The sequence below is a fragment of the Meleagris gallopavo genome, chromosome Z (assembly GCF_905368555.1).
Source record: "Meleagris gallopavo chromosome Z, MGAL_WU_HG_1.1, whole genome shotgun sequence".
Classification (NCBI taxonomy): domain Eukaryota; kingdom Metazoa; phylum Chordata; class Aves; order Galliformes; family Phasianidae; genus Meleagris; species Meleagris gallopavo.
In genome coordinates, this window is record NC_139435.1 from 21,127,489 (window position 1) to 21,153,185 (window position 25,697).

The 25,697-nt window shown below is 38.5% G+C and overlaps 1 protein-coding gene across 4 annotated transcripts in view; it reads left to right on the forward strand.

Annotated features, from left to right (window-relative positions):
• Positions 1-25,697, forward strand: part of SREK1 (splicing regulatory glutamic acid and lysine rich protein 1) — a 46,420-nt gene that overhangs the window by 12,652 nt on the left and 8,071 nt on the right. For 2 of the 4 annotated variants that reach the window (XM_085212672.1, XM_085212673.1), the window contains 8 exons: positions 496-5,002; positions 5,292-5,407; positions 10,810-10,974; positions 12,040-12,218; positions 12,869-12,999; positions 14,453-14,567; positions 17,481-17,600; positions 21,679-22,188. In XM_085212672.1, coding sequence (XP_085068798.1) covers positions 5,345-5,407; positions 10,810-10,974; positions 12,040-12,218; positions 12,869-12,999; positions 14,453-14,567; positions 17,481-17,600; positions 21,679-22,188 — 1,283 coding nt within the window. In that variant the 5' untranslated portion in view covers positions 496-5,002; positions 5,292-5,344. The remainder of the gene's footprint in view (positions 1-495; positions 5,003-5,291; positions 5,408-10,809; positions 10,975-12,039; positions 12,219-12,868; positions 13,000-14,452; positions 14,568-17,480; positions 17,601-21,678; positions 22,189-25,697) is intronic. The other 2 variants (XM_085212674.1, XM_085212671.1) reach the window with 2 other exon arrangements.

Consider the following 25,697-nt stretch of genomic DNA (forward strand, 5'->3'; position numbering starts at 1 on the left):
TTTAAAAGTAGCAATGGCTATATTTTACCATTATATTGTTAAATTATATTGTTAGCTAATGGTGCCAAAAGTGAAATGTTTAATGCGCCGAATTGAACGTAGGCGAGAGGTAAAATGAAACTCTGAAAATTTAGTCTTAAAAACCAGAATAAAATCTGAAATTTGGAGTGTATTTTAACAGTGTTAAATCAAGGGGGCATGAGGACAGGGATGCAATGAAATCAGTGTTAATTTTGTGACAATTAATAAACAGTTTTACAAAAAGTGTAATTGTAAAATGAAGTAACTCTATCAAGCTGTCAAAATGTGACTTTCCTTTGTGTGTATGAATAGCTTTTTCTTTAAATGTTATACTTTGAGAATGCAAAGGTTGAAAGATAACAAAGATGCCACCCTAATCATTCTAAATTTTATGTCCACATTATCTAGTAGATGGATTTTGACTATTAATTTGGTTTTGTATGTTTTCTCTGTGTGATATTTGTGCATTATTAGATGACTAGACTGGCCAAGGCAGACCTGTTACACTTGCCTGAGTTAGGCATTGTTTGCCATGCCACTAAACCTGCCGTCAAGTGAAACCTTCATGGGGGAAATGAGATCGAAGTCTGGCCTGCTGAAGATGGACGCCCTGTCTCTGTTTTTATTTTATTTTGCTTTCTTTCCTTTTTTTTTTTTTTTTTTTTATTACTATTATTTTGTTTTATTTTGTTTTTATTTTATTTTGTCCCTTTTTGTTTTGTTAAATCTCTTTCCCTTGTACTTGTGAACTGGTACCTCAGTTCTGTAAAAATGGTGTTTTGTAAAGGGTTCACAGTGTTTCATTCTGAAGTTTGACCTGAAGCTGCTTATGAATGGTGGATGGTATCCGGCAAAGTGTGACTAGTTGAGTTTTATGCTGCAAATTTTGGATAAATTCCATTTGGAGTACGTTTAAGCATCTGAATTCAGCAGATGAGCACACTGGAACAGAAGACTGGAATAGTGTAAAATATATGAGTTTTAAGATGCATTCTTTCGTATGTTATGCTTTATGATTTCCTCTTGGAAAAGACAGTTAAGACATCTTACTTTCTGGGGACATTAACTTTACAGAATACAGTCATAATCTTTCTCTGCTGTTTGTCCCTCTTAGCAGAGTAGTTTTATTTAGATTGCATGGTCTGTTTAAAAGAAGGCTTTCCGTTTATGTCTAACATAAAGAGTTTATAGTAATTATTTCTGAAATTGAAATTTCTTGGATATTGAATGTCTTGAAATACTTGCTTCCGATGAAATCTTGCTCCAGTGAGTTCAGTAGCAGAAAATGTCATCCTCAGAAAAACTATTTACCACTCATAAGTACAAACGCAGCCTGAGTTTTTGATTAGAATGTGTTATGTGAGGCACATTGTCTTTTAAAACTGTTGTTTGTGGGAAGACTGAATCAGTTCTGTATGCGTGTGTATGTATGTATGTATTGCACTTATACATGCTTCACTGGTTGTTATCTGAAGAAGACATTTTATTTTTTTAAAAGTCTTCTCAGTCATCACACAAGCCCTGGCAGTTGGTGCTGGAGTGATTGAGAAGGTTGTCATCTCTAGGTGATGTTCTTACTTCTTCCATTGAAATGGAATCCCTGAAGCAGAAACGGTGGGCCAGGTGTGTCTCATCCTCAGGCATTGCTCTTCTCAGCTAAGTGTGTTAATACCAATTGGTTTCACTTGGGTAATGTACCAAGCTGTAAACGGGGAAGAGCTTTGCTTCATGATCTCTCTTGGATTTATCTGTGGCAGTTGAGGCAATTGCCAGTAGTTTTAATCTCTTTAATCAGTGCTGCTAAATCCAATAAGAGTCATGAACTGGATTGCACGGAAGTTATTTTGAAGTGTACATTGGCCACTGACTTAACAGGCAGGAAAATAACTTTTAAATTATGTTTAAAGTAGATGTGAGCAAAAGATGTCTTTAAAACAAATCTACTGCTGAGGCTGTTCTACAGCGAGGATTAAGCACATAGTTTAAGTGTGAAGAACAGGAAATTATTTTCTTCTGCACACATGGAAGGAAAAAAAAAAAGTTTACTACCTGCTTAACACTAACATTTCTCTGGAGCACTTAGCCAAATGATTGCTGATATGAACCAGGTTGTCTAAGACAAGAAAGTAACAATTGTAACATGTATTTAGAACAAGACCACTCCTCTAAAATGAAGCCTGAGATACCTCTAAGCAGTGTGGAGCCAATCTACGTTTACTACCAGATCCCGTTGCAAAGCAGAGAGGAATGAAGTAAATGATCACAGAATCTTTTACTGAACAGTCAAAAGCATCCAAGAAATATTTCTGCAGATCTGATATATATGTGACATTTTTATCTGTTTCCATTATTAGAAAATAAATATTTTTAGCTCATTTCCATTTAGCTTGAGTTTCAAAGCATGAGTTTTAAAACCAGATCAGTTTTCTTAAACAGTTTTGAAAGTTTCCTAGTTTGGCTTTTCACAAGCCACATATTTTGTGTCTTGTGGGCTCATATTCTCTTACTAATAAGTTTATAGAGATAAAGCTCCAAAACATAAAGGCTGTTTTTAAGTTAAGAGGTTAGTTGGCCTCACATATTAATTTATTCAGGAAGGTAGATTTGCCCATAGTTTATTTTCTATAAAGTTGATTCAAAGTTTGAGCTGCTCTTAAAAGCTGGAGGAAGAACCTGTGAAAAGACAGTAGTTCTGGGGGGAGGAAAAAAAAAAAAAAAAAAAGGCACGGACAGATCTTTCTCTATCATGTGGAACTGACCAAATGGAGTTTCTATTAAAGCAAAACACTACATTGTTGGGCACCGTAGTTATTCTGGAAATAATGCTGCTAGCTTGTTATTATTTAGACGTGTGTACTCTTCTCTCTTTGAACTTCTATTATAGGTGGCTTAACTGAAAGTGTTCACCTGATTCTTTAAGCAGTGTTTGAGCAAATGAGTAATTCATATTACTTCAGTAAGATGGCCCATGTGCTTAAAGTTTAGGCTCGTATTTAATTCTCTGAATTTAACTTGCTGTCTGTTAATTATGTGCCTAACTCCATTCCTGTTTCAAAGGGCTAAATGCCTTAAGCATCTGAAAAATTTATCTGATTAATTGTGTATTGTATTGGCTGTATGTAAGTGCATACTTAAATTAGGCATATGCTTATGTACGTTGTTGGCCAAGGATCAAAAGAGTGCAGACACCGTTTTAGAAGCCTTTTTTGTCACTGAATTTACTTGATCCACATGTGTAGATTCTATGGAAACCTGCATGAGGATGTGGTTAATTGCAAGAAGCTGGCTATTCATGAAGATGTCTGGTAGTTAATGGCCTAGTTCATCAATCATCTGAAAGCACTTCAATACTTTGGTTTTCAGAAGAACTGGTATATGACTGTATGCCTAATTTGCATGCACAGTTAGTAGAACTGTATATTTGAAAGCCTGTTTAGTTAGCTACATAGTAGGCAGGATATGCAGTGAAGTACCCAATTCTTGCGAGCAGTCAGGCAGATCAGGTGCACCTCTCCTTGCATGCGTGACTTCATGATGAGTGCTGAACATTATTGTGATGACTCAGATTCATGCATGTTTTTTAAAAAGCCCTGGAAGACGTTATTGCACAGTTAATTCTTGAGTGCTAATTATTTTCCTATTTTTCTCCTTTAGATAGAAAAATCAAGTGGTTTGTTACATGTTAAGGAGCAAGGTGCCTCAAAACTAAACATAAATAAAATAATGTAAATAGGAGGCATGAGAGAAAAATGGGTACTGTTATTTTATCTTTTCTATTCATGTATGCTACATATAAATTAATTTTCATTTAGATATGTTTTGTTTTTTGGTCACATCCAGTTGTAACCCAGTCTCTGCTGCAGATCTGTAGTACTGGTTTGCAATACTTTGTCTTTATTTTTTTAAAAGTAGTGTAATTCCTGTAGGTTTTATTGAAACTCATACAGTTAAAACTACACAGCATTTTGAAACTTACCTAGTATTTTGATTTTTATTGAAGTTAGAGATTAACAGATAAAACAGATAGTTTTATTCAAAGAAAAGTGGTGGAGATACTTTGACTATTAGAAAAATGTTTACATAAAAACTTTGTTAAAATGCCTGTGGTAATAACAAAGGGCTCAGTAGTTAGCATATATACAATTATGTCAGGAGTTTTGGAAACAGGATAATTGATACCTGGTATAAGCAGAAGTTGCTGCTGTAGGTTTTCTTTTGGGTGTTTAGTGTTTGTTCTAGTTTAGACTCCTTGGCATTTCAAATCTAATAGACACATTTAATTGTTTTATCTATTACATTACTATTAATCTATATTTATATATACAACTTCTAATTTTTGAAGACTTTATGGGGTTAATTTAACTTATTATAAGTAAATTTGAATGAAACCTGTGTTTAGGGCAGTTTACTTATTATTTAAACTGTTAGCATAATAGGGAGAATATAATGTGGTTGAAATGGTACAAAACACATAGTTTAGGAAAATATGGATTGCTTAGTTGATCGGTTAGAATTTTCTTCAACGTCATTAAATTTACAGCTAATTCATGAAAGTTTCAGATAAACTGAGATGACTTAGAATGTAAGACAGTACAAATCTAGATTTTTCTTCCTTTCCATACCCCCAAGTTCACTTGCAATGTGTATTGAATCACAGTAGCTTTTATTTAATTTTTATTTATTTTTACATCAAAAGTAGGTACCTCAAAGTAGAGAAAAAAGCACAAATTTCAGTTAGCTCATACATGTTTTTTCTTTTTTTTTTTTCTTTTACTGATTTGGTTATTTGCCATTTCTGGGGATTAAACTTTAAAAAATGTTCTTCTTTTCTGTATCTGATGTTCTGTGTGCTATTAGTGATGCAGCCAACACGAACGGTTGTCATGTGTAAAACAACTTTCGATCACCGTGAAAGCACCGCCCTGGGAAAGCGTCCATGCTTGATATCGTTTGGTTCATGAACATTAAGTTTCCAGTACAGGTGACCCATAGCTCAAAGTGTTAAATAATTGTGTACATATTCAGTTTTTAAAATAATGATCCATTAATGAGTTTACTATTCTTTGAAGTTTTTCTCACTTTTGTTTTTCCTAGTAGAGCAGGGTAAAAGGAAAATCTTAAGTTCTTATTTGTTTCTTTGTAAGGATCTGGTAGATAGATTCATTCTTATTTATTACCTTTTTAAATGCAAGGGTAATTATAAAATAATAGTAAGAGTAACATTTGTGTAGTGTTCCAGCTCTGTATAATGCTTTCATTTGCTTCTTCAGGTAAAATCCCAGATGAAGCCAAAGCCCTTTCTCTATTGGCACCTGCTCCTACTATGACAAGCCTGATGCCTGGTGCAGGGTTGCTTCCAATACCTACACCAACACCTTTAACAACAGTAAGTAAAATTCAGATGCTGTTTGATTTCTGATTTCATCTCTGTTGAACAGCATTTTTTATGTTATGAGAATAAAAGCTATGTATGCTACATTGATGTTGTCCTCTTGTATGTCAAGTCATTGAGGGCTTAGCTGTAGTGCCCCTTTTGAAGGTAGATCACAGAGATGTCTGTGCCTAACTTTTCCTGAGTGTTCCTTTTGTATTTTTAAATTACAGAATAGTGGGTGAATATTGATTTTGATTGTGCCCCTCTTGTCTCTTCCTAGACTCATTAATTTGATCCACTGGCAATACTGTCCACTTCCTAAAAGTTAGTTAAAGCATAATAGCTTAATTGGCATAGTTGAAATGTTATCTTGGGATGCTATTATTTAATATCCCTCTGTCACGGCTTTTGACTGTTTACCTAGCAATTTTTTCACTACAGAAAGCTCAGGAGCTACCTGCTGCTGCTGCTGCTGCTTCTCAGTTCCCATCTGCTTCTGTAAGCTTTTCTTGACATCATCCGGCAGTAGTGCCTGGTTCAGGGAAAATTCTGGAAATAGCAAAGCCTGCTTCAGAAAAACTGGGCTTGGCGTCATTGAATCACAGAATCACAGAATCACAGAATTGTAGGGGTTGGAAGGGACCTCTAGAGATCATCGAGACCAACCCCCCTGCCAAAGCAGGTTCCCTACACCAGGTCGCACAGGTAGGCGTCCAGGCGAGACTTGAATATCTCCAGAGAAGGAGACTCCACAACCTCCCTGGGCAGCCTGTTCCAGTGCTCCGTCACCCTCACCGTGAAGAAGTTCTTACGCACATTCGTGCGAAACTTCCTATGCTGCAGCTTATGTCCGTTTCCCCTCGTCCTGTCTCCACGTACCACTGAAAAGAGACTGGCCTCACCACTATGGCCGCCACACCTCAGATATTTATAAACCTGGATCAGGTCCCCTCTCAGTCTTCTTTTCTCAAGGCTAAACAGACCCAGTTTACTTAGCCTTTCTTCATAGGGGAGATGCTCCAGGCCCTTCACCATCTTTGTGGCCCTCCGCTGGACTCTTTCCAAGAGATCCCTGTCTTTTTTGTACTGGGGAGCCCAGAACTGGACACAGTACTCCAGATGAGGCCTTACCAGGGCAGAGTAGAGGGGGAGGATCACCTCCCTCGACCTGCTGGACACGCTCTTTTTAATGCACCCCAGAATGCCATTGGCCTTTTTGGCCACGAGGGCACACTGCTGGCTCATGGCCAATCTGTCGTCCACCAGGACGCCCAGGTCCCTCTCTGCAGAGCTCCTCTCCAGCAGCTCATCCCCCAGCCTGTATTGGTGCATGCAATTCTTCCTCCCTAGGTGTAAGACCCTACACTTGCTTGTGTTGAACCTCATCCGGTTTCTTACTGCCCAGCTCTCCAGCCTGTCCAGGTCTCGCTGAATGGCAGCACAGCCTTCAGGCGTGTCAGCCAATCCTCCCAACTTCGTATCATCAGCAAACTTGCTGAGGGTGGCCACTATCCCCTCATCAAGGTCACTGATGAAGATGTTGAACAAGACCGGACCCAGCACAGACCCCTGGGGGACACCACTGGTTACAGGTCTCCAGCCAGACTCTGCACCACCAACGACGACCCTCTGCGCTCTGCCAGTCAGCCAGTTCTCAACCCACCTCACTGTCCACTCGTCTATCCCACACTTCCTCAGCTTTGTTATAAGGATGTCGTGGGAGACAGTATCAAACGCCTTTCTAAAATCAAGGTAGATTACATCTACCGCTCTTCCCCCATCCACCCAGCATGTGACAGCATCATAGAAGGCCACCAAGTTGGTCGAGCACGACCTCCCCTTGGTGAACCCATGCTGACTACTCCTGATAACCTCCTTTTCTCCCAGTTGTCTGGAGATGGTATCCAGCACAAGCTGTTCCATCACCTTTCCAGGGACGGAGGTGAGGCTGACAGGCCTATAATTACTCCATATTATTTGAAGATGAAAGTCTTCAGTTTTCCAAACGTGTTGCAGCTGTGTACAGTAGTATCAGTAGCTTGTTTTTTTGTTTTAATTTAAATACAGTATCCAAAATTTACCTTTCCTTTAATGATTCCCCATTTGTCTCAATTACCAGAACTGTTATTCCCACTTGCTATTCTTAGCTGATACTGGTAAGCATCCTAGAAGAAATGAATATTTAGTTTACTACTTCTTTCTTCCCTTCTGTTAAAACACTGTGTAAATTATGTTTTTCTGCTGCAGTATTTAATAAATCTGCACTGAGAGCAGTATCTTTTTTAAAGCTTGTGCTCCAACAGCTATTTAAGACCATCCAACTTTTACCCTGAAACCACAGGACCAGAGTCAACAGTCAGATTTAATTTATAGTTCTTAAATGTCACTGTATAAAAGAAATCACATGGCATTGAAAATCATCTTTAATTCACAAGGATGCTGGCTTTTTTTTCTGTAAAATTATATGATAATGATATTACACTCACTGTTAGCTGAAGTAATAATTTAGGTATTTCATAAACTCAAATACGCTTACTTACACATAATTGCTGCTATTCAAACATAATTACTGCTGGGATTTGGATACATTTGTTTCTAAACTAACCATCTAAGGTAAATTGACTCTCTTTTTATATACATATTTAATAAATTATTGGTGAATACTAGACTATCAAAGAGGAAGGCAAGTTGTCTGACAATTTCTGTTCAATAATAAAAGGATGATTTCAGCAAGCAGAGTAGTTTTGTCTTTTGTTACAAAAAGCAAACTAGTGTCTTGCTGCTAATTTCTAACACAAATTTCACCTGTTAGAAAAGCAGCTTCTTTTTGTGTAAGAAATAAAATACAAACCAAGAACTCAGCAGACCAGCTTAGTAGTGTTTTCTTAGTAATTTTTTTTATAACTTCAGTAGCCAGTAAAACAAGAGCCATATTGTCTTCATTCTCTAGGAAGTAACTGTCCAGCAAAGGGAAGGTTGTAATTTGTCAGATGAGCTACCTTTGCCTGGAAAATGTACAGCCTCTGAACTAGTAATCTGATAATACTCTTTTTGCTTTTGACTGTACATTCCAGTTTATCTGTGTGATTCTTTGTCTTTCTGGGTTCTCTCTGGCACCTATTGTACCTCTTGAGAAGCATGACAAATTCACTAATGGAATGAGGGTGAGTTTGTTTGACCCACATCAGCCTGACACACTGTACTGAGCTTAGCAAAGGATGTGAAACACTGGTGCTTTGGATTGGGATTCTGGGGGAAAAGATTCAGGTCTTGTTCCCTTGCTTTTTTCTCCAGCCAACTGTTTGAGGGGCTTCGTTATTCAGTTAACTACAGTTTAGAGTTGCCTATTATCTTGCCTGAAGCTTGTCTAAATCTGTGCTGCAGCCCAAAGAGCTACTATTGGCATTGCATTTCCATTCTTTTACATTATGCTAGTGTTATATGGTCTCTTACTGAAGAAGTATGATTTGACATAGCTTTTTTCAGGTTGGTGAGGGGTATAGAATACAATTGTTTTTTCAGAACAGCTCCCTTGGTCTATCTGGTTTACAAATTTTAACAAGTCTGTTGTAAAAAGAAGAACTCAGGATTGCCCCTTTCCTTGTCTAAGAGAAACTAATGATGAAGCTCTCATTGGAAGACTGGAAGGATAACAACAGGTAGCAGTACCAGTTATCTTAAACCTTTGAAATGCTTCTTTCATGTTTGTTCTGCTTATGCATTACTGTGTTTCTGCATTACCTACATAGCATGTTTATACATTACCTATGAGCAAAGTTTAGAATGTAAAGTACAGTGTTTTATGAAAAACTCAGTACCAGCATTTCTGCCAGGGAAATTAGCTTTTGTTGTAATTATAGGACAGAAACTTAAAAAATGCTGCTCTGGATTACAGTTATTTCATGTGCTGAGAGCATGTTTCTCTAGAGAGTCCTTGTTTACCATTGGTAATCCTTCTGGTTTGAAAGCGTTTCTGCTTGGCAGTATAAGACTTTTAAGGCAAGGAGATAGTTTACTTAGCTAAAGCTATAAATCATGCACTGCGTGTGGATCATCTGTAAATTTCTCGAGGGAACTCAGGTTTACAGATGTAATACTTCAGAATTAATCATGTGAACAAGGTGAACACTGCTTTTCCATTTTCTCTAGCTCCTTCACTGGCCACCAAGAAGAATCTGGCTCCACTCTTCTTACACTCTTTATTTACACTCTCCCACTAGAAACTTGTATGTATTCCTAGAACATTCCTCAGCCTCCTCCTCTCCAGAATAAAGAAACCCAGCTCTCTCAGACTCTCCTTGTAAGACTGGTGCTCAAAGACACTTCATCAGCTTTGTGGCTCTTCAGTGGATGTATTCCAGTTAGGTCTGTTTCTCTCTTGTACTTGGAAGGCCCAGAACTGGACACCAGATTCCAGATCCGGCACCACCAGCACTGAGGAAAGGCAACGAGTCACCTTCCTTGTCTGCTCACAACACTTTTCTCTAGAAAGAGCAGCTCAGCACACTGCTGTCCTTCTTGATTGCAGGGGTGCATTGCTGGCTCATGTTCCCCTTGGGATGCATCAGAACCATCAGTTCTTTTTCTGCCAGCTGGCCTTCCAGTCAAGCAGCACTCTTGCTGTACTGGTCTCCGGAGCTATTCCTGCCCATATGCATAGCCCTTTGGTGTACTACCACCCCTTCCTTGTTCTGTATTGTCTGCAGGCTTGCTGAGAGTGTGTTCAGTCCCACCGGATAGGCCATCGATGAAGTTCAACAAATTGTTCAGGATGGTCAACTGGAACATAGAACACCACTGATTGGCTTTTACAGCTAGACTAGCTGCTTTGAAGAGATTGCTTTTTAAAAACGAGGGTATTACTGATCAGTATTCCATTTCTATTTAAATTTTGTGTTCTAGACAGTAGCAAGCTGAGGTAAATGGCACTTACTGAGTCTTGAAATTGTTTTTATATACTAGTGCAATATACTTAGTTGTGTAAAACAGCTGGTGATACAGAAAACTTCATAAATTCGATCATTCGTGCTGATTTGTACTTTCTACTCTGTGGCATAACATTGTCAGGTGATACATTTGAAAAGGAAAGTATTTAACTCATGTTAAAACTTTTATAAAGTATGTTTGATATTCAAAAAATCTAAAAATAGAATAGAAATATATATTAAGAGCTTTTTTTATTCTTTTCAGCTAATTTTATGGATCACTCTGTAAGTGAGGAAAAGCTATTTACACTGCCTCTTACTGTCATCTGCGATGATCATTTTATAACATGAAAAAAAATATGTTGTGCGTATATCAGGGAAAATGAAACCATTCCCAGAAGGCTGCAGATATATTTTTGTTGTTTTGCCTAAGGGTAAATAATATTTTGGAAATCAAGGACTGTGCCATATTCTCTCTGTCTTTTACAGCTTGGTGTTTCACTTGGCACTTTGGGAGCAATACCAGCAGCAGCATTGGACCCTAACATTACTGCACTGGGAGAAATACCCCAGCCACCAATAATGGGGAATGTGGACCCATCCAAAATTGATGAAATCAGGAGAACAGTTTATGTTGGAAATTTGAATTCACAGGTAGCTTTTTTTTTTTTTTTTTTTTTAAATTTTTTACTGCGAAATACTAATGGAAGACAAGAATTGTTATTTGTGAATTATAATCACAGGAGCTCTCGTTAGATGATGTCAATTTAAACAAAGAAACAAATCATGCTTTTTGGTTACTAGTGATATTTCTAATTCTGAATGCTCCTGCACCAACCAGGAGGTCAGATCAGATAGTGGAAGTCACTCTAGCAGGAAAAATCACAGTGCAGCAGAATTGAGGATACATACATACATACATACATACATAAGATTGTGTGTGTTGACCAACTGTGTTATACTAGCTGAATAATACCCTAGAAGACATGAGATCGTGATAGCTGTCCTTCACTATAATACTGTGCAGATCTTAATCACAGTAAAAAGGAATTCACCTGAACTACAGTAGAAGGTTAATGATTTCTCCCAATGGAAGTTGCAAAATCAGCCTGAGAATCTTCACGTTTCTGTGATAGAAAAGCTCGGTGTCTGAAGGTCTGAAGTATTTATTTTCAGTAATTATTGATCGAAAAGCAATTGCTTTGATGGATGGCAGTAGTAGTATTTGTTTGGGGGTTTTATTTGGTTGCTGAAGTAGCTGTTAGAGTGTAAAAGTTCAGTGGATTGCAGTAAAATCAAATGAGTTGTAAGCTAGTAGAAAAACAGATAATAAAAGCTAAGTGTTCTGATATTGGTTTTTTTTTTTTAATTGATTAAAAGTCGTAGTAGCAGTAGTAGCTTGGACATACGTGTATAAGTAAATTCTGTATCAGTTATTTCAGAGAGGTTGCTTGAAAAAGCTCAGAATCCTGTGCAAGTTTATTTATATCCTAAATGTAGTGCTTTTGGTTGCAATATTTTAACTTGTAGTGTTTTCTGTAGATTAAAGAAAAAAAAAGTCTGTCTTAAAAAAAAAAAAGTAAAATAGCCAAATTTGTGTGATCTGTGAAACCATGGGAAGATGTTTTACCGAAACGTAGAAATTTTTTATTACCTAATACATTGTATGATCACTTTTCATTATATTTTACTTCAACTGTGCTCTTTGACTGTTTCTAGACCACAACAGCTGATCAGCTGCTTGAATTCTTTAAGCAAGTTGGAGAAGTCAAATTTGTGCGAATGGCAGGAGATGAGACTCAACCAACACGATTTGCTTTTGTGGAATTTGCAGACCAGAATTCTGTACCTCGAGCTCTTGCCTTTAATGGAGTTATGTTTGGAGACAGGCCACTAAAGTAAGAAATTAATTATCCATATGTTTATTGAACGAGAGATTTCTCAGTATTCTTATATATTTATGATTCTGATTCTGCAGGAAGAGACAGTAATGCATATTTTATCAATATAAGGATCTATTGCTAGCAAACTAGAACACTTTTATAAACTCTGATTTCAAAATTGGATATAACTTCCTCTAAGAAGAATGTTTATATTTAATCTTGAGGTAATGAATGCTTTAACGAGGAGAGAATCTGCAAGGTCGTTGGTGCTGATAAAGCTTTTCATTATATATTTTACTTCAGCTGTGCTCTTTGACTCTTTCTAAACCGCAACAACTGACCGGAGTCATCATATATAGATGACGCTGTAATGAGTTTTAAGTTTAAAATTTAATCTAAAATAGAAAGCTAGATTCCTAGACTTGAACCTTTATTTATTCAAAATGACACAGAAATGGTGTACCTCATTTATTTAAAATACTTGAAAGGAATAGAAGGCACACATTTCATGTTTTTAGACAGCAGATGAGCATTATGAAAAGTATGTAGTTTACTAACTTCGAAATTTTTAGTCAGACATGGAATTTGTGATGGTTTCCTTTCTTATTTTTCATTTTTTTTTTCAAGTATTTGTGAAATAAATGTTTTATTTGTCCTTAATTTAGAATAAATCACTCCAATAATGCAATAGTGAAGCCTCCTGAAATGACACCGCAGGCTGCTGCCAAGGAACTGGAAGAAGTGATGAAGAGAGTAAGGGAAGCTCAGTCTTTCATATCTGCTGCTATTGAGCCAGGTAGGTATATTACATTTAGTACCTGACAGACATGTTCTTTCTACATCTTGGTACATGCTATTAAGAGCACTTTCAGACACAGGAAAAGGTTACTTGTAGCTGAATAACGCGTGTAGGAAGAAATGAAAATAATCACAATTGCCTTCATGTAACAGAGCAGCAGAAGTTGGCTTTTTTATTTTGTCATGTATTATCTTCACATACATGCTTACTGAGCATTTTCAGGAACAGGAGGACAATGCAAATGCATTGAATGTTGCTGCTTCTTTAAGTTGAAAGTACATAAAAACATTTACCATGAAATTGCTTTATGCTTTGTTTCGTTCTTTAGCACAAATTAGTGCCATGGTTTCATGATTAGAGAGAGCTAGCATTCAGGTCAAAGCACCAATATTATGCTTTCTTAATTTGTAGCAGATTACTTTTGTCCCTGTTGCTGTGCTTTTTTTCATGGTGGCTGAAGACTGAGCATCTATAAAGCAAATAGGATCAGAAAATGAATTTGGGTAAAACAGTTGCGTTGTAATGGACTCTTTTTCATCCATATTAGTTGCCTGATCTCTGTTAACACTGAAATGGCTGGTCTAGGAGGAAGACCTCTTACGGGTTGAGAAGTTAGATGGTGCTATTCAGCGTTGATTTTTGCAGAATTGTTCTGATTTCTAAATCACAGCATAAAACAATCTGATTTTGTTAACCTTATTGAGATCATCCTTTTTCTCTAGATCAGTGAGGTTTTGTCATTTTATTAACAAATTCAGACTTCAGTGTATGTACATTAGATTATGGGGAGTCTTGTTTTTGGAGAGAGTTGAGTTTTTTTTCATTTTTGGCATTGGAATAAAAATAGCTCTAACATTTCCTCAGTGTAAAGCAGCAGAACAGTAATCTTTTAAAAAGAGTCCAAACCAAAGTCTCCTGAGGTCACTGGTGGCTTCCTGGCCTTTGAATCAAACTTTTCAACCTTTTCTCTCCATCCCTTCCTCTCCTTGTGAATTATAATTTGAGTATTTGTACAGTAGTGTAAATATCTAAAAGACCAAGAAAGTATTATAATTTATATCTTATGCTTGTTTTGAAAATTATGGCCTGTATTCTAATTTACTCTATTCTTTTCAGGTTATTATCTCTTTTCTAAATAGTTACATTAATAATATACCAAGAGGCAAACATGTTGTAATCTTGTGCATTGTGGCAGCAACATAAATCCCTTTCCTATTAGAGCTAGCTGTTTATAATTATCTGATTTATGTGTACTGCTGCAGGATGGCTGCACTCAACGAGTATATGCAATGACTTTCTTGGATGTTTCTGAAGGATATTTGCAAAGAAGGAAGATGTGCAAAGAGTAGGCCCATTGTACTATATGTGGTACATTCCACTTGTGCCAGATTGTTAACTGGGATCTTTAAATGTTCTGAGCTTACACTGCAAAGTGGTTTTTTCCTCTCAGAGTCTGGAAAGAGCAGTGAAAGAAAAGGCGGTCGATCTCGTTCCCATTCTCGTTCAGAATCCAGGTCTAGCTCAAAATCCCGATCTAGAAGGAAAAGATCACATTCAAAACACAGGTAGGTTTTTTCTTCTTTTGTAATAAGAGATGATACTATTTTTCTTCAGTACTGAAATTATTTTCTAAGTAAGTATTGCTATGGAATACGTGAATAGCTTATATTGGTCAGATCACAGTAATTGCAATCTTTGTCTCTGAACAGATACTCTTTTGCTCTAGTATTTTCAAGATTACATTCAGTAAAAACACACTAGATGTTATATATAGACACATTAGTGCTACATAGTGAATTTCATTCTATGACCTCTGTGTTTTAAAAACTAATAGTTATCTGCATTATATGGCCAGAACATTTTTTACTGTTAACTCTACTCTAAACTGATAGGTTGACTGGTTTTGCTATTACAAAGCTCCCCTGCTGTCTTGAACTTCTAAACACGGAATTAATAAAACCAGTATTTCTGTCTACTGTAATGGAAATGTGGCTAAATTTTTTAGAAACCAAGGGAAAAAGGCTCAAGGGGCAGTTTTGCTTTCTTCAGTTTGTTTGCTTTGCTAAATTTATTAACTTCTGAAACAGATTTGGAGTGTAGGAGGAAATGAAGCAACTAGATCACTGTTAAAATTAGTCCATAAATTTATTTCCCATGAATGAGGCAGTATTGATATGTGATGCTTACAGACATGTCCTGAAAATGGTTTGTATTTTTTCAGTGACTTCTGAGCATTTATGTAATCAATCTAAAAGTATTTGACGTGTTTGGTGTCAAAAAAGACACTCAAAATTTATTAGATAGTTTACGCTTTAGAAAGGTAAGTTGTCCACGTTGCAGAAACAACTTTGTTGCATCTTTTCTCACATTGTGAGAAATTATTGACTGGGAGAACACAATATATAAAGAAAAGCTTGAGTAGAGGCGCACACTACATGGATTGTACTCCCAGTGAAATATGGAAAGTGCAGGTTTTGGTTTTATAGCAGAAGGACAACAGAGTGCATTATCTGTTGACATCAGACCATTGGGCACCTTTTTAATGCAAGAATAGTCATTTGGTCACTTCCTTATTGCAAGCTGTTTCTGTTGCTCTGTTGTTTCTGTAGCATGGGATATGACTGAAAAGCTGTGTTAGTGTAACATTCCAGCAATGTCTGCGCTGTTTTGTAACAACACAAATTAGATTGAGTTTTAGAAAATAAACCTGCATTCCTCATTTTAAGAAATCTGTGCTTTCAAATATCTATTGATACCACTTTTTAAAAACATAATTTGCGTCTGTTACCAGCAATCTTAATTACATGCTGCAAAAAGAGCAAGATTGATCCACTGAAGCAAATGCATCCCTAAGAATAAAATATCCTTACCATTGTTCTGTGTCTCCATGTATCTCTTTCATCTTTATGGTACAAATTTTATTTAGGAGCTTATTTTGGCTAAGTTGTAATTCATTTGCCCTGAAGTTAGTTTCTGCGCTACACTGATGTGTGGAGCAAAGCAGTAGCTAAAAAAGGGTTGCCTTTCCTCTCCTGGTATATCCTTATTCTGTATGTCTTGAGCTGCAGAAGACAGGTAGATCTGTTATTTTTTCTGTCTTCCTGTTCTTCAGGATTTATTGAGTAATATGCATGGCTTTTCTGTTTTTGGTAAGTTGAACTTCGTTGTAGATGAACCTTTCAGGCAAAGTATTCAAGTAGTGTGTTGGTTGAAATTTAATATTCAAATTCACCTCTTTATTTTAATTTTCTTAGGAATACAATCTTCCAAAAATGGTGAATACTGGGGAAAACAGAGTTTAGTAATTATTAGAAGTTCTGTTTTCATTATCAAATCTGAGACTGTACTGTATATCAGGAGTGCTCCAAAAGTAATGACTCTTATTCTATTATGTTGGCCTGCAACATCTAAGCTGAATGTTGGTGGTATGTCACTAGAGCTTGGGGTTTGCCACCAATATTCCATTGTTTTGTTGCCATGTGACAGATGGCAGCAGGGGGACAGTCTGACAAAATGGTGTCTGATAAGGAAATGTGTGCAAAGCAAATCTTTGTCATTGAATTTCTCCATGCAGGAAAAAATGGCACCCATTGATGTTCATTGGTGCTTGCTGAATGTTTATGGAGACCAAACAGTGGATGTGATTACAGTGAGGCCTTGGATAGTATGTTTCAGCAGGGCTGACAGCGATGTGAAAGACAATTCAGACAGCCTTGCAGATTCTGAGGATTGCAGGATGGAGGCTTTTGTTCATCGCTCTTAAAAATGCATAGCTAATGGTATTGACTGTGTTGAAAAGTAACTGAGAATTTGCTATACCCAGTAGCGTTATTATGCTCTTTGTGTTGGTTATAGTTTACATGGGAATAAATAGGAGGCATTACTTCTGGAGTGATCTAAATATTTTTGTCAGAAACGTTTAGTTGGATTTCTGTTGGAGCTTCTGCACATTATTTTCATTCCTTTTTTTTTCATCATTTTTCATCATGAAGTAAATTTTCATTCTGTATCTTGAGAATTGTTAAATCTATGCTCACAGATCCTTCCATCTGAGGTGATAACTTATCTGGATTCTGAACCACAGGTTTTGTTTTTTATTTGGAGAACCAACCAAGTGACCAAAACTGCAATAAATGATTGGACCTGAGGGAGAAAAAACTGTTTTTACAAGCTGATCTTAGGTCTTATATACTTTAATTTTCTAAGAAAAGCTATCTCACTGTGATTTTTCCAGAATATTAATAAAACTTAATACTTAGATGATGAATCTCAAAAAGAGCATATGCAACAGTTTAAATTTTAAGTAAGCTTATTTGTAAAAATGTTAGGCACTGAACTATTGAAATGCCACCCTATGTAATTTTTCTTAGTGAGGTGGGATTATATCTTTTCTTTATTATATCTTTTTCCTGTTTCGATTGACCTAATTTTTATGAAGTTTCAATATTAAAGTATTCTTTTTGATCTTGTTCATATAGAAGTCGGTCTGGCAACAGATCACTCTCAAGACACAAGGACAGGCGCAGATCCAGAAGTCCCCTGAAAAAACGATCTAGATCTAGGGAAAGGCGAAAATCAAGAAGTCGGTCTCGTTCTCGGTGAGTTTCCATTCCTAAGAAATGATATTGTTCTTCTTAGCTAGCAGTACGAGATTTTTGAAAAAATCTAATAAATGTTTTAGGCAATGGTAAAGCATGGAGCATAAATGCTTTATCTTGTCCCTAGGCTTTGTGAGGCAGAAGAACAGAACATCAATTTTTATATCGAAGTACCTAAACTTCTGTATAGAAGTCCTGTTTCCATGTGTGTACCTGTGTAAAATTATCAAATGGCTTGGGTTGGAAAGGACCTTTAAAAATAATCTAGTTCCAACCCCGCTGCCTTGGGAAGGGATACCTTTCAGTAGATGAGGTTGCCCAAAGCCCTGTACAGCCTGACCTTGAACACTCCCAGAGATGGTTCAAGGAATCATAGAATGGCCTCGGTTGAAAAGGACCACAATGATCATCTCATTCAGCCTCCTGCTATGCCCAGGGTCACCAACCACCAGACCAGGCTGCCCAAAGCCACATCCAGCCTGGCCTTGAATGCCTCCAGGGATGGGGCATCCACAACCTCCTTGGGCAACTTACTCCAGTGTGTCACCACCACCTTCTAGGTGAAAAACTTCCTCCTAATATCTAATCTAGACCTCCCCTGTCTCAGTTTAAAAACATTCCCCCTTGTCCTATCACTATTCACCCATGTAAACAGCTGTTTCCCCCTCCTGTTTATATGCTCTCTTCAAGTACTGGAAAGTCACAATGAGGTCTCCTTGGAGCCTTCTCTTCTCCAAGCTAAACAAGCCCAGTTCCCTCAACCTTTCCTCACAGGAGAGGTGCTCCAGCCCTCTGATCATCTTAGTGGCCCTCCTCTGGACCCGCTCCAAGAGCTCCACGTCCTTCCTGTACTGGAGGCCCCAGGCCTGGACGCAGTACTGCAGATGGGGCCTCACAAGAGCCGAGTAGAGGGAGACAATCACCTCCCTCTCCCTGCTGGCCACCCCTTTTTTAATGCAGCCCAGAACACAGTTGGCCTTCCAGGCTGCAAGCATACACTGCTGGCTCATGTCCAGCTTCTCATCCTCCAGGACCCCCAAGTCCTTCTCCGCAGGCTGTTCTCAAGGGGTTTTTCTCCTAGTCTGTCTGCACTTGGCCTTCATTAGGTTTTCATGGGCCAACTTCTCCAGCCTGTCCAGGTTCCTCTGGATGGCTTCCCTTCCTCCCAGCGTAGCGACTGCAGTGCTCAGCTTGGTGTCATCCAAACTCACTGAGGGTGCACTCGATGCCATCATCTGTCACAGATGAAGATGATGAAGAGCACCGGCCCCAGGACTGACCCCTGAGGGACTATTCACATCCACAGCTTCTCTGGGCAACCTATTCCCCTGCCTTAGCACCCTCTGAATAAAGAAGGTATATCTAATCTAAATTTACCCTCTTTTAGTTTAAGAGCATTAGCCCTTGTCCTTTCACAACATTCTCTGATAAAGAATCTCTCTCCATCTTTCTTGTGGACCTTCTTTAATTATTGGAAGGCTTCTCTAAGGTTTCCCTGAGCCTTCTCTTCTATAGGCTGAACAGCCCCAGCTTTCTCAGTCTGTCTTTGTAGAGAGATGCTCTAGCCCTCTGTTGAGTTTTGCAGACTTTCTTCTGGAGCCACTCTTAACAGCTCCATGTCTTTTGTATGGTGAAGCCTCCAACAGGAATGCAGTATTCCAAGTGGGGTCTTGAGAGCAGGGCAGCTGCTGGGATACTTCTGATGTAGCTCAGAATATGATTGGCTTTTTGGGCTTCGAGAGTACATTGCCAACCCACCCATGTCAGTTTTTTGTCCACCACTGCCCCTCAGTACTTTTCTGCGGGACTTGTCTATCAGGGCACCCACCCAGCCTGTATTCATGTTTGGGATTGTCCTAATCCAGGTGCAGGACCATGCACTTGGCCTTGTTGAACTTTGAGATTCACGGAGACCTTCTCCTCAAGCCTTTCAGGGTCCCTCTGGATGTCATTCAGACTTGCTGAGGTTGCATTCAATCCTGCTGTCCATGTCACTGACAAAGGTGTTAAACAGTATCGATCCCGACACTGACCCCTGAGGAACGCCAGGCATCACTGCTCCCTCCTTTGACCCCAAGCCATTGACTGCAGCCCTCTGAGTGTGACTGTTTAGCCAATTCCTTATCTATTGAGTGGTCTGTCAAATACATGTGTCTCCATTTTAGAGACAAGAATGTCATGCAGGAAAGTATAAAATGCTTTGCACAAGTCAAGGCTGATTACATCAGTTCTCTACCCTTTTCCAACAATGCTGTAATTCCATTATAGTAGGACACCAAATTTGTTGGGCATGATTTATCCTTAGGGAAACTGTGCTGGCTATCCCCTTTAGTCTCTGCCATATGCTTTAGCATGGTTTCCAGGGGGATCTGCTCCACAGTCTTGCCAGGCAGAGAGGTGAGACTGACTGCACTGTAGTTCTTTTTTTTCTGTTTTTAAAAATGGGGATTATATTTTCCCTTTTTCATGCACTGGGAAATTCACTGATTTCCTATGAAATTCCAGCACAATATTTATAATGTGGATGTGGAAGTAGCTTCATAGTAGAAAACTTGGTAATTTTCTTCTTTCATCTCTTTAATGCCCCAACTCATTTAAGGGGAGCTTCATAGCTCTTTTTTTACTGAGAGAAGTGTTGTGGAAAAGAGAACTGTGAATCTTCTGGACCTTGGTGGGAGCAGTTAGGAGTACTTTATGTAGTTAGGCTTTGTTGACAGCTGACAAAATGTTTTTGGTTCTCTCTTGCACTTGTCTGACAGACTTTTTTAAGATATCTACTGACTGTAAGGAGCAAGTCCAGTGAAATGTGTATAATAACTAACTGGAAGGTGCTTCTGGTGGCATTATGAAATCCATTGCTATTGTAGGGATAGCACACTATCTCGTCTTTATGGACTTAGATTGTTTCTGTGAGATATGTGAAAAAGTGTTTGCCAGAACCTGAATAGATAAGGAACATAAAACAATCTGCTGTGCATTAGGAGTTGAAGAAATATATAAGGAGAGACTTGATCGAATGAAGAAAGGTGGGAGCTGTGCGTTGGGTCTTTCCAGTCTGAATGAGTCTTTTTGGGAATCTTTCAAATTCTTGGGCTAGATACCAATACTGAAAGAAACAGCAATTCAGTCTGGTTCCTGTGGATGTGAAAAGCCTATTGATCACCTTCTTATAATGTGCTTTGTCCTGTTTGTCTAAACAACTATTGATTTTTGTATGTCCTTGAGGCAGCTTATGTGCATGTCCACTAGGTGAGATGGTTTGGAGTCTTGTGCTTTCTAATAATCCTCTGCCACAAGGTAGTGTAGTATTCCAGCTAAAGCTATAACTTAATCAGTTTTTTTATTTGCCTTGGTTACTAGAATACATGCATAAGTTTTTCTCACAATCTTTTCTTTTTATGAACAGGTGTAATTTTGCTTGTTCTATAGAAGTTGACTTGATCTGTTACCCTCGCTTATGTATTTACTGACATATAAACATATAACTTTCTTACAGTTAGATAATTTTCAAATTCCTGATTAAATTACAGATGATTGAATTGTCTTGAGTTTTGACCTTACATTTGCCTTTTGAGAGAATTTAATCAGTGAAATTTAACTCCTGGTTTTGGTTTCTCTGTATTTACTGGTGTTGGATTTGCAAGCAGTTCCAGGATGTTTATGTGATAGAGCACTGTAGAATTGAGGTTTCTGTCAGTATTCATATGGGGCTGGTTAATTTCCTGTCTATGTTATATGGATCCAATTTTAGTATGAAGTGGATTTAGAAATGGTAGTGTTTGTCTCAGTCCTGAGAAAATGTAGAATATCTGTCTATGTATAATAAGAATTATGAAGTAAAGAAACTTTAGTACCATTGCTCAGTACAAATGAATTTGATTGCTAATTTCCAGACATTTCCTAGCTATGTAGTCTCCCCTTTGTGTTAAACTTGAGTGGAAAAGTAGAATTTTGCATAATAGTTATTTTTCAACAGACATAGTTTCTCTTGAGCAGTTGCTGTATACTAAGACTTAGTTGTAGTTTTTATTAGGAAATTCTGAGATGAGTTAATGGATTTGTGTTTGGCTTTTCACAGGGACAAGAAAAGAGACAAAGAAAAGGTCAAGGAAAAAGAAAAGACCAAAGAAAAGGAGAGAGACCGAGACAAGGAGAAGGAAAGAGACCGGGATAGAGACAAAGAAAGGGAAAGAGAGAGAGATAAAGAGAGAAACAGGGATAAGGACAGGGATAAAGACAAAGATCGAAACAAAGATCGAGAGAGAGTCAAAGATAGGGATAGAGACAGGGACAAGGAGAGGGAAAAGGAAAAAGATGAGAAGGAAAAAGACAGGGAAGATGTAGATCAGAACAAGGAAAAAGATGATGACAAAGATGGGGAGAAAGATAGAGAGAAGGCAAAGGATAGGGAGGGAGATAAGGACAAGGGAGGGGACAAAGAGAAAGACAGAGAAAAAGAAAAGGAAAAAGATTGGGATAAGGAGAGGGAGCGAGAAAAAGAGAGAGATGATAAAAAGAAGAAAGATAAGAGATCCAGAACTCCCCCAAGAAGCTATAGCTCTTCAAGAAGATCGCGTAGCTCCAGCAGGTTTGTTATTTTGCATTTTTTTAATGCTTTTTTGAACTTACCAGCACAACGAAATAAGTCTCTTTTTCACGTGTCAGTACTACCATCTTGATAATTCAGTTTTTGTTCTTTTGTTTAGTATATTTCCCAGTGAAGTAAATTGAATTACAAAGAAATCTGTATCATACCTGGAAGAAGTAGTTTGTTGTCGGGCTGCTGGTTCTTGCCTTTCACTTAAATATACAGTATAGTATTTGAGGGCAGTAAGTAGATGGCTGTTGTGCCATTTCTCTGTGTTGGAACCAACAAATGTTTTAATGGAGGGGCATCACACATTGTCCTGATGAAACTATGAGTCATCAATGTATAATTTCTTGGTTACTCGTATAGAGTCATTGAATATGCTGGGTTGGAAAGGACCCACAAAAATCACAGACTCTTCCAATCGGACCACTCCGAAATTGAAACAATCTCTTCAGAACAGCTAGTCTAACTGAAAAAAAGAGCAATCAGTGGTCTTATACTCCAGGTGGCAGTACTGGAGCTAGTTCTGGTGAACATCATCAATGGCCTAGCCAGTGGGACTGAACTCTCAGCAAGTCTGCAGACAATACTGAACTGGTAGGAGCTGGTAGTATGTAAAAGGGCTGTGCTGCCATTCAAAGGAACATCAACAGACTTAAAAAATGAGCTGGAGCTGAACAAAAGGCTGTGCTGAGTCCTGCATATGGGCAGGAATAGCTCCGGAGACCAGTACAGCAAGAGTGCTGCTTGACTGGAAGGCCAGCTGGCAGAAAAAGAACTGATGGTTCTGATGCATCCCAAGGGGAACATGAGCCAGCAATGCACCCCTGCAGTCAAGAAGGACAGCAGTGTGCTGAGCTGCTCTTTCTAGAGAAAAGTGTTGTGAGCAGACAAGGAAGGTGACTCGTTGCCTTTCCTCAGTGCTGGTGGTGCCGGATCTGGAATCTGGTGTCCAGTTCTGGGCCTTCCAAGTACAAGAGAGAAACAGACCTAACTGGAATACATCCACTGAAGAGCCACAAAGCTGATGAAGTGTCTTTGAGCACCAGTCTTACAAGGAGAGTCTGAGAGAGCTGGGTTTCTTTATTCTGGAGAGGAGGAGGCTGAGGAATGTTCTAGGAATACATACAAGTTTCTAGTGGGAGAGTGTAAATAAAGAGTGTAAGAAGAGTGGAGCCAGATTCTTCTTGGTGGCCAGTGAAGGAGCTAAAGGAAGTAGGCACATTGTGATCTGGACAGTCAAGGTGTTGAGGTGGACTGAGGTGAACTGGCTGAAGGAAGGAAGCCAGAGAGTTGTGGTCAATGGGGCTGAGTTTAGTTGAAGGCCACTGTCTCGTGGAGTCCTTCAAGGGTCAGTACTAGGACCGGTACTTCTCAGTATATTCATTAACGACTGGATGAGGGAATAGAATGCACTGTCAGCAAGTTTGCTGATGACATAAAGCTGGGACGAGTGACTGATAGGCCAGAAAGCTGTGCTGACATCCATCAAGTCCTGGATAGGCTGGAGAATTGGGCAGAGGGAAATTTAATGAAATATAGCAAGGACAAGTGTTGAGTCTTGCATCTGGTCAAAAACAACCACGTACCAATATAGGTTAGGGACTGAACTGTGGAGAGCAGCGTAGGGGGAAGAGAGCTGGGGGTCCTGATGGACAGCAAGATGACCATGAGCCAGCACTGTGCCCTTGTGGCGTAGAAGGCCAGTGGCATCCTTGGGTGTGTTAGAAGTGGTGTAGTTAGTAGGTTGAGAGGGATTCTCCTTCCCCTCCACTCTGCCCTGGTGAGATTGCATCTGGAGTGTTGTGTCCGGTTCTGGAGTCCTCAGTTCAAGAAGGACAGGGAACTGCTTGAGAGAGTCCAGTGCAGAGCCACAAAGATGATTAAGGGAGTGGAGCATCTCCCTTACAAGGAAAGGCTGAGGGAGCTGGGTCTCTCTAATTTGGAGGAGATGGGGGGGTGACCTCATTAATATTTATAAATAGGTAAAGAGTGAGTGTCAGGAAGTTGGAGCCAGGCTTTTCTCATTGATATCTATTGACAGGACAAGAGGCTGTGGGTGCAGTCTGGAACATAGGAGGTTCCACATATAGTGAAGTTTTTTCTCATATTTGAGGGTAACAGAACACTGGAACAGGCTGCCCGGAGAGTTTGTGGGTTCTCCTTCTCTGGAGACATTCAAAACCCTCCTGAACATGTTCATGTGTGACCTGATCTAGGTGTTCCTGCACCGACAGGGGGTAGGACTAGGTGATCTTTCAGGGTTTCTTCCAATCCCTGACATTCTGTGATTTTGCAATATTGAAATACAGAAAAATATTTTTTTCTAATGCTTAAATTGTGGTGGTGTTTTGTTGTTTTCTGTTTTATTTTCGGGGAAGCCCAGGAAGACTGAGGAGATTCAGTCCATAGAGATACGCAAAGCCTGACTAATTGTGTCCTTGAGTAATGTGCTGTGGTTGACCTTGTTTTGATTGAGGTCTGGAATAGGGTTAGGTGAATTTCACGGAGCTCTTCCAACTTCAGTAACTATTACTGTCTCAAGAAGTATCTGACAATAAGTTTAGACTGCTAAGCCCCAGTTAGTTTGTAAATAAGGGAGTCTGTTTATTTTGGTGATTGAATTTGCCTGCTTGGCACTTGAAAATCAGTATCTGAAAATACAGTTTTGATATTGTTTGAACACAATTAAGTTGCCTAGTTATTCACAGACACGCAAGAAAGCAATGTAAATATCCATTTGATCCATGGATAAAAATGCATTTCCAGTTTCGTTATATGAAAAAATGTACTGATAAATGTGGGGGTGTTCAAGATGAGGTGTGTTAACAGTAAACCAGTGTTATCTCAGTGTAACCTTGCGACTACTTTATATTTCTGTTTACCAAACATCAAATCAATCTTAAGAGCCTACTAAACAAAATTATCTCTGAAACTTTTTCCTGTGAAGCTCTTGTCCTTCAGAAGTTTAGGCTAGATGAAATTGTCTGAGTATGAATCTATTTAGTTTTAAAAAACATGTTTTAATATATCCTTCTGTGATTCATCTAATAACATTTGATTCCTTGGACTTTATAAACATCAGAGAAATTAGATGTTAATTGCAGATGCTGGGATCCATAATTGTATCTTTTGTGGAATATGTTGAAATGTGCTCTCAGCTGGTTTTTATCTTTCCTGCTCTTCATCAGTAGTTCTTCCTGTTACCTTTCCCTATTCCATGAAGAGAAAGTTATCTTACTTTGATAGCTAGAGGTTTTGCATTTTTGTTGAACGAAGTTTACTTCCTCGGTTTTTTATGTATTTTAACAGTGTATGTTAACCAGCTAATAAATGCTCTGTTGTATTCAAAACCAGATTCCAGAATAGAAACTAAGCAAATGCATCTGTATAAAGAAGCTGTTTTGAGCTGTGTTTGTTGAGCATAGACTGTTAAGCGAAGAATAAATATAAAATAGCCTTTTAATTTTGACAATAGCTTGAGCTTCATTATGCAGTATTTGCTT